Source organism: Sinocyclocheilus rhinocerous, unplaced genomic scaffold (genome assembly GCF_001515625.1).
Source record: "Sinocyclocheilus rhinocerous isolate Xijiao unplaced genomic scaffold, SAMN03320098_v1.1 scaffold2306, whole genome shotgun sequence".
Taxonomy (NCBI): Eukaryota; Metazoa; Chordata; class Actinopteri; order Cypriniformes; family Cyprinidae; genus Sinocyclocheilus; species Sinocyclocheilus rhinocerous.
The window spans coordinates 171,181-180,964 of NW_015639792.1; the positions used below are offsets into that span (position 1 = coordinate 171,181).

General features: G+C 37.1%; 2 protein-coding genes across 6 annotated transcripts in view; both read left to right on the forward strand.

The window, feature by feature from the left end:
* Positions 1-3,160, forward strand: part of LOC107752122 (indian hedgehog B protein) — a 14,372-nt gene extending 11,212 nt beyond the window's left edge. The window contains exons 2-3 of the mRNA XM_016567986.1: positions 187-448; positions 2,446-3,160. Of these exons, the coding sequence (XP_016423472.1) occupies positions 187-448; positions 2,446-3,131 (948 nt within the window). The 3' untranslated portion in view covers positions 3,132-3,160. The remainder of the gene's footprint in view (positions 1-186; positions 449-2,445) is intronic.
* Positions 3,161-7,196: 4,036 nt separating this feature from the next.
* Positions 7,197-9,784, forward strand: part of LOC107752094 (myc box-dependent-interacting protein 1-like) — a 27,466-nt gene continuing 24,878 nt past the window's right edge. For 4 of the 5 annotated variants that reach the window (XM_016567956.1, XM_016567954.1, XM_016567958.1 and 1 more), the window contains exon 1: positions 7,197-7,612. In XM_016567956.1, the coding sequence (XP_016423442.1) occupies positions 7,532-7,612 (81 nt within the window). In that variant the 5' untranslated portion in view covers positions 7,197-7,531. The remainder of the gene's footprint in view (positions 7,613-9,784) is intronic. The other variant, XM_016567952.1, reaches the window with a different exon arrangement.

Genomic DNA, 9,784 nt, shown 5'->3' on the forward strand with positions numbered 1-9,784 from the left:
TATATATATATATACAGTATATATATATATATATATATATATATATACATACAGTATATATATTGCATATCATTGCTCTTTTGTTCATTTTGATTACTTCCATTGTCCTCATTTGTAAGTCGCTTTGGATATAAGCATCCGCTAAATGACTAAATGTAAATGTTTCTCATGCGTTATTTTTTGCAGCGCTGTAAGGATAAGCTGAACTCCCTGGCCATCTCAGTGATGAACCTGTGGCCTGGCGTGCGTCTGCGTGTGACGGAGGGCTGGGATGAAGACGGCCATCACTCTGAAGAGTCTCTGCATTATGAGGGCAGGGCGGTTGACATCACTACCTCGGACCGCGACCGGAACAAGTACGCCATGCTGGCCCGTCTGGCAGTGGAGGCCGGCTTCGACTGGGTCTACTATGAATCCAAAGGCCACATACACTGCAGTGTCAAATCAGGTGAGAGCAGCTGTGTGTGTTTGTGCTGAGGTTGTGCAGGGGGAAAGAGGTCAAGCGAGAAACAGACTACTCCTTGCAAATAAAAGGTGTGAAAGGAAAGGAAAACAAAGATGGTGGGATATTAGCAAGTTCATTTTGAGTCACCTTGAAACACTATTTGCATCTCATTTTATTTCTGCAATCAGATGTATTTCTGTGTGAAACAGGCTATTCAATGAGAAAACAGTAGGGTGGGACTTATTTTTGGGGAATTAATTGAATTGAGAAAAGTGGGCATGGCATAAACTACTGTTCAAAAATTTGGGGTCAATAAGATTTTTTTTAAAAATAAATTAATACTTTTTTCCCGCAAGAATGCATTACATTTATCAAAAGTTACAGTAAATACATTTATGATGTTACAAAATATTCTGTAAGAATCCTAAAAAGATCACTGTTTCAACAAAAATATTAAGACTAGAGTAATAAATGACATTAAAAAACTAAAATATTTAAATTATTTTAAACTGAACATTTCACAATATTATGTTTTTTGATTTTTATAAATCTTGATTTTTTTTCAGTAAATGCAATTTTATTTTATTCTATTTTATTTATTAATTTATTTTTAAATCTAACCATAACTAACAAAGCTTCTCACAGACATGTAATGTGAGAAGACAAGGGCAAGAGATGGACTGTTAGAGCATGTCTATGGATACAGAAGGAATCGCGTTAGATTCCTGTTTCTACACACACTGTGGATTAATGAGCTATCTAATGTAGAGAGCCATGTTTGAGGCATCTTTGGTATCAGATGTAATTTCTTTGCTTCACATAATTATATTAAAACACCACAATCTTGCAGCACTGGGCCGTCTGATGAATGCACACTTCTTTTTTCACCATTTCTAACATTTACTTTACCTTTCTGCCTTTTCCAGCTATGCTTTACCTTGATCCTTATTTCCATGCAAATCAACATAGGCCTCATGTAGCTTTAGCATCCATAGCCAACATGCTATTTGATCTTTTCTAGTGATAAGAATCCATCAAACCGGGGGGAAATTAATTTTGCTGTAAGGTAATTTTGCTGTACGCTAACAATATAATAACAAGGTAAGACTAAAGTCATTCTCATTCACCCTTTAAGACTTCATTGCAGCATAATATTGTGAAATGCATTAGCCATTAGCAGGTCCACAAACAATCGTCTGCATAAATGTAAAAGTAATCTGTGCACACAGAAGTCGCAGAATTGGAACATTTGTCATTCAGAAACTTCCACTTCTGCATGCTCGTTTATTACATATCTTGGCCAGTAATTAAATTATAAGTATGTTTAAAGCATTGTATCATGTTTAAATGAATTCTGCAGATTTTCCTCCAAAAACAACTGAGAAATGGGGGGGAAAAAGTCTGCAGATTGCATAGTTGTTTTTTGGCCCATCTCTTATAGAGATGTGATTTACCATTTTGTTTCTTACATACATTGAATTTCATAATAAAATCTCTAATATTCATTATCTGTTTCTGTTTTTCCCCCACTATTTTCTTTCTCTTTATTCCTTTTTCTTCTGTCCTTCCTGCCCAGATCGTTATGCAAGTCAGCTATCCCTGACATGATCAGAAGGAACAGAGTTTTATAATCTTATATATATTGTATATCCTTATGTATATATTGCAATTTGTACAAACACTTGAGAGTCTAAAGAGGCAAGATTGCTGGCAGTGCCAGTCAGAATCAGTCCACTAGGAGGCGCTCCTACACCAACGTCCCAATGAAGAAGTAGTAAAAGTCCCTGATCCTATTTACCCACTCAACCAATGACTGAGGGAAACACCATAGGCCCAACCAATGAACAAGTGGTTGAAGGCCAAAGGTATATCAACTAGTCAGAAGTGAAGATTAGAAACGGGCATGGGCATTGAATCCATTCTTTATTTCCTTAATGAAACATTTCTATTCCTTTCTTTTCATTCTTCTCTTCCATTCCATTCCTCACACTTTTCTTCAGAGCACTCAGTAGCAGCAAAGACGGGCGGCTGTTTTCCTGGAGGGGCTCTGGTGACGATGGAGGACGGCACTCATAGACCAATCCGAGACCTACGAGCAGGAGACCTTGTTCTGGCCTCGATGGGAAGTGACGGGACTGGCGAGCTCGTCTACAGCAAAGTCCTCACCTTCCTGGACCGTAGCCCCATTACCCAGAAGCACTTTTATGTGATCAGCACTGAGGATGGGGCCAGCGTCTCCTTAACGGCAGCTCATTTACTGTTTGTCTGGGTTGGAAACTGCTCCAGCGGGGGCCAGCCAAAGCCTGGATCCCTCCGGACGATATTTGCCAGTGATGCCCAGCCAGGGCAGTGTTTGCTGATCGTTTATGAAGGAGATCTCAGGAAGCGTGTTTCACGGATCACTCGAGTGGAGGTGCGGGAGGACCGGGGGGCTTACGCCCCACTTACTGCCCATGGGACTTTGGTGGTGAATGGAGTGATGACCTCATGCTACGCTGCGGTGAATGAACCACGGCTAGCTCACTGGGCATTTGCACCTCTACGCCTGTTGTACAGCTGGACCGGACCGGATCGGATCCTTAAGAACGGCTTACACTGGTACTCTCAGGTCCTACTCAGTGTGGGAACACTACTGCTAGACTCAGAACTCTTTCATCCGTGGGCCTTAGAAGATCACGAAAGATGATGAATTGAAAATGAACTCGGAGATGAGTGAGTGGTGGGAAGACAGACAGATGGAAATGATTGAACGCTCAGGGTTTATGACTTAAAGGGATAGTTCACCCAAAAATGATTGTCATTAATTACTCACCCTCATGTCGTTCCAAACCCGTAAGACCTTCATTCATCTTTGGAACACAAATTAAGATATTTTTAATGAAATCCAAGAGGTTTCTGACCCTGCATAGACAGCAACACAACCACCACATTTAAGGCCCAGAAAGGTAGAACGGACATTGTTAAAATAGTCCATGTGTAGTCCATCAGTCGTTCAACCATAATGTTATGAAGCTACGAGAATACTTTTTGTGCACAAAGAAAACAAAAAACTGCTGACGCAGGAGCCGGCTTTCTGACGTAGAACGTTCATCATCTGTATATTCTGGTTCGAATAAGTAAGGCTGTGCAAAAAATTGCAAGTCACAATCTTCAGACATGTTTAACATGCATCTTCCTCTGCTTGCAAACAAGGTGCAGCTCATCCGGGTTCTACGTCAATAGCATCACACGCATGCGTCGTGGTACTCTCCTGAACACGCGTCGAAGACTGACACGAAAGACAAGAAATTGTTAAATAAAGTCATTATTTTTGTTTTCTTTACACACAAACAGTATTCTCGTAGCTTTGTAAAATTAAGGTTGAACCACTGATGTCACATGGACTATTTTAACGACGTTCTTACTACCTTTCTGGGCCTTAAATGTGGTAGTTCCATTGCTGTCTGTGAAGGGTCAGAAAGCTCTCGGATTTCATCAAAAATACCTTCATTTGTGTTCTGAAGATGAACAAAGGTCTTACGGGTTTGGAACGATGTGAGGGTGAGTAATTAATGACTGAATTTTTGGTAACACTTTACTTGAAGGGGTGTGCATAAGACTGACATGACACCTTCATAATCATGACATGACACCTACATAATCATGACATGACACCTACATAATCATGACATGACACCTACATAATCATGACATGACACCTACATAATCATGACATGACACCTACATAATCATGACATGACACCTACATAATCATGACATGACACATGTCATGAATATGAAGGTTTTTTATGCATGTTTATGACAACTGTCATTAAGTGTCATTCGCTCAGTTATGTAATTTTTAATGCAAAGATGACATTGTTTGAGATGTCTTTGTTATGGGCTATGGTTAGGGGTAAGGGTAGGGGTAGGGTTAGGTTAGGGTTAGGTCAAATAATGTCATATTTGCATTAAAAATTACATAACTGAGCGAATGACACTTAATGACAGTTGTCATAAACATGCATAAAAAACCTTCATATTCATGACATGTGTCATGTCATGATTATGAAGGTGTCATGTCAGTCTTATGCACACCCCTTCAAGTAAAGTGTAACCGAATTTTCATTTTTGGGTGCACTATCCCTTTAAGGGGATAGTGCTATGCGCTATGGCAAATGTGTACCAAAAGCAGACTTTTTAATGACTAAAGGTGAAGAGTGTCATTTCTGTGCAACCAGCGACACCAAGCAGAATTGCAAAAATAATTTTTAATGCCCAGATATGCCAACCCCAAATTCATGCCATGGACCCTTTTTCAAATTTCCAGGGTTCTCAGAAGCGGAAAACGTAAACTTCTGTGAAGTGCTGCAAGGATGACATGTTTTTGTAGGCCAAAACCAGGAAACAAGTTAGTATTTTAACACTTAAAGTTCCATCTTATAGAAGTCAGTGTTTTTTTTTTAAAATGGTTTATTGGTTAAATGTCTGAAATTAGGTCTGTAGTTAACACAAGCTCAAGATATTTTCACATTATATTCTATGACATAAAATATATTAGTAATGCTTGTCTTGAAAAGGCAGTTTCTAACAAGTGTCTAAATGGGACTACAGAGGTTGTTGAGGATATTACACATCATCATGCCAAACAGGAAAACTCATCTACTCACAAGCCCACTTTCCTCCATGTGTTTAGAATCTCTTTCAATCTTTTCTAACTCAAACTTTCACGTAAAAATTTTTATATGAAGGCTGAAAGAGTTGGCCACCATGCTTGACCATGCAAGAGTCATGGTGTTGTTTGTTTAAAGCAATAATGAACAAAACGTGTAAGAATCATAAACATTTGTTGGTCACAGAGCTTATTTTCTTCATTAATCCAAAAGTCTGGAAAAATCCTATTGGCTTTTTGTTGAGGGAACCAGCGTGATGCGAACTTTAAGGTTGTCCTACAAAACTATGTCATCACTGCAGCGCTTGATAATAACTGGGGAAAAGCATCATCACCGTCTGTGAAAAGGGTCAATCGGTTGAGTCAGTGTTGCTGTGTCGGATTTGTCAAGATGCTCAAACAAATGGAGCAGTGTCAGTGTTTACGCTTTTCGGGAGAATCATCAAACTTGTAGCTGTATAAGCTAAAAATAAAAAAAGTATTTCACATTGAAAAAAATCCACACATCACCTTTAACTGTAAAAAGAACAGATTACAAACTGACCTCTTGTCTTGCTTCTTACAGAAATTGTGAGAGACCAAACATTGTCTGTGCCTTATATTTGTTCGCTATTCCCATAATCCAGTCTCTTTCCTCATTAGATTGTCATTAGCCTTAAAACAGTCGGTTAAACTATTTAAAAAATGTCATTTCAAAAAAGTGCATTGTAATATCATTAAGGTAATATAAGGTATTCGGGTAAAGTATTTAAAATCTATTTTTGAAATTAAACTTTATACAAATTATTTATTTTGTCTCATATTTGCTCTTTGCTGGCTATGACAATTGTATTCATTATTTTTGTCATCTGTTTGATGTTTTGTCTGTGTCAGTTGTCCTCAGCCTTTTTGACTCCAAATCCCCCATTTGTCCAAGACAATATTGGAAGGCGCTCCTGTCTAAGCTGAGTTTTTCCTCTGGTGTATCTGTTGTAATAAAAACCGGTTTAGAACCACTGGTCTATGTAATTGTTCCCTGCTGGCAGAAAACTGTCAGTACAGTGTGCAAGAGATTCAGATGGGTTTAATGTAACAGGAATCCCACCAAACATGTGATATGACCCCACTGAATAGATAAACTCTCCTCTTACTAATGAGACCATGCAGACATGGCATTTAGACTAGTCTCATCTTTCAAATTCTCAAGAGACTAAACATTAGGTTAAAAAGGATGACATTTTGGAAGCTTTATAGAATTGTATTGCGACACCTTTAATGTTACTGACTTTTCACAATGAACCTCTTATGTTATATTATTATTTATCACTCAACTGGTTAAAAGCATCTGCTAAATACATAAATGTAAATGCCAATTAACATGTCACTGACGTGACCAATTTTTGGAACGGAAAAATCCTGGTTGCATTGATTCTTATTGAAATGACTGAATTTCACCTGCAGAGCAATGGTAAATGTAATTAGCTTATCTGTTGTATAATGCAGGGGTTTTGAATTCAGATGCTATGGACCCCCAAAAATAATAAACTCCCCATCCTAAAATTTAAAAGGCAACTGTATATTTTCATGTATAAAGACCTAATTTATACAGTGAAAAAAAATCAATATAATAAATGTGTAAAATATTATTTGGAAAATATTTAGTTTTTACATGACTACGTTTTGTTTACTACTGCCTGTAGTTCTGTACTGTTAGACATATTGCTTATTTATTTAAATCCATTCTTAATTTATCAATTTTTATAAATTTGTTTATTTGAAAAAAAAATTGTCTTTCTTTTTTTATTCTATATATTATTATCTATGTATTGTGTTTAATCATATTTTTTTTATTTTTACTGTTTTTCACTCTTTTTCTCTAAAATATTCTAGAACCCCTAGCACTTCCTTTCAACTCCTAGGAGGTCCCTGGACCCCAGTTTGAAATCCCCTGGTATAACTATCCAATAAGACTTTGTGCAACTTTCCAGAAACAAAAAAATAAATAAAAATAAATAAAAACTAAGATGCTTATAATATCTTGATCGTGTTTACCTGTGCCTTTAAGAGAGCGTCTATAATAAGGAGTGGAAACATTGTCCAGCTCGCTCTAGCTCTCTCTCTCTCTCTCTCTCTCTTGTTTTCCAGTCGCTTGTCACCACAGGCGAATAACGGAACCCGTTAGACCGTAAATTGTTTGACAGTTTTAAGTTTAAACTTTTTGATAGCGTAGTTTGGAAGGAGTTTAGTCTAATAATAACTCTCCGTGTCCACATTCAGGACTCTGAACTCGCGCACTGTCTCTTTAAGAGGGTTTACCCACCGACCTCCTGTTGATCCGACGGTATTTCCCCATACATTACTGTTCTTCTGTATCTCCTGCCAGTCTCTCTGCGCTTTACTTCATTCATAACGGTTTATTTATTTATTTATTCACTTTGGAAACTTGAAGCTCAAACATGGCAGAGATAGGGAAAGGAGTCAACGCCGGGAAACTGGCCAGTAATGTACAGAAGAGGATAACCCGAGCACAAGAGAAGGTATGCGTGCTTATATCTATTCTCTTTGTATATGTAACAGTTATGTATTTTGTTGTTGTTATTTAGTTTGTACATTCAACTGCGACCTGCTGAATAGGTGTTCTAAGTGTCAAATAATCTGACTCTGTGTTTACTGTAGGAAGAGACTAAAAATAACAGCTGAGCAGCACTGAAACACTTCATATAAAACACTCGCTCATGTGTTTGTCATTCTCTCTTGCGTTGAAAAGATGGATTTATTTCTCATTCCAAGAGCAAGAGAGTTCCTGTTAAAGTTATGTTTGAAACTGATGGGGTCATTTGAGATGAAGTGCATTAAAGAGCAGCTGTTAGTGACCAAAGCTCTTTTGACATTTGAGTTTTACTTGCTATTGAATCAACCATTCATTATATTATATTATATTATATTATATTATAGTAGTGGAGACTTTGGGCTATTTGTCACACTTTTGTACTCCACTGAATATTTGCAAGGTTAAGTTTAATTTATTTTGAAAGTCAGGCACATACCTTAAAGACTTGAATACAAAAAAAAAAAAAAAAAATGTAATTTCCACTGTCATTTCCCAAGTAAAAATAAATAAATAAATAATTAAAAATACAGTTCAATTTAAAGTTAAAAAATAATTGATCATTTATGGCCATGTTTTCATATGGGGTAAGTTGTCACATTAGGGAGCTTCTGTTAACACTAATTTGAGAACAACACCTTTTTTAAAATATGAAATTTAAAGTAAAATATAAAATAAAATAAATAAATAAAGCTTTCTCTTCACTCAGTGTCTGTTTTGTGTTGTAGGCTCCACTATATGTAAACAGGAAAATTATTCTGAAACAATTCATGAAACAGACAAAATTATAAATAATTATAAAATTACACACGTGACAACTTGCCCCTCGCTGACTTATTACGAAAAATGTTGTCTAGACTATAATCTACCCTCATTATATAGTTGGCACTTGTCTGAATGTGTGTCAGTGTATTTTTTTTTTCCTTTTTTTTTTTTGTGGGGTTCACTTGTTTAAGGTGTTTGGATTCATAAAACCCACTGCTAGAGAAACCAAGCATTTGTATCACTTTATAATTACTCAACACTTACAACAACATCTTCATGCCCCAACTAGTCTCGCTCTCTCCTGTAACATTTTGTATCACAGAAAAGCCCAGAATGTTTTCTTTATGATACACTAGGACTTAAAACAGAATGGAATCAGAGATATTCACAAACAACATATGTCCACTACAAAATGAATCCCTGGCTCTCAGGAACATATGGAGCAGTTTGGAATTGGCGATGTTGTGGCACAGTTTAAGTCTCAGGGTATGATTGGTGCATCAACACAAACAACCCCCAGCTGAAAGCAGAAGGTACACAGGAAGTGTCATTTCCACGCTAAACGCTCCCAAATGACCGCTGGCCTCCCAGAGCGCACAGCTGGACAGCAGAGCCTTGCACTGTGCAAAAGTGACACGCTTTTGATTTGAGTAATTTTAGGATGTAAGACCAGGGTTATAGGAACTACTTGATAAATTCAGCCAGTCTCTAGGTTTATTTTAGGGTTCTGACACTTGCACACTGTTTCAATGAGTTAATAATCTGAACTAGCACTAGAATCAGTACAGAAACATCAGAAATCAATACATTTGAGTCTTTTAGAAAACTGATCATTTTTGTTTTAGGTTGTTTCATGCTAAATATAGTTTCACAGCTTTATTACTTCATATGAGGCTTAGACATCTTGGATAGGAGATTTCTAGGAAAGATAGTTTTATCATTTCCTGTCCATATAAACCAAGCAGGCTCATTACTTTGTAATCATATAGATGTTTACAAGGAGAGTTATTTAGGATCATTGTCTGCTTCTGTGTTTGTGTTCCTCTTCCTAGGGGCTCTTCTGTCCTGCATGCTAGATTCATAATGCCTATTTTCTGTTGCTTTGTGTGTAATTCAGGGAATTACGACTTAAATTTCGCTCTGTTCACCATGAAGAGTTAGCTAGTATCTATCTTCAGAAGACTTAAAGGGGTCATATGATGTTGCTAAAAAGAACATTATTTTGTGTATTTGGTGTAATGAAATGTGTTTATGCGGTTTAAGGTTAAAAAAACACATTTTCTACATACTGTACATTATTGTTTCTCCTCTATGCCCCGCCTTTCTGAAACGCGTC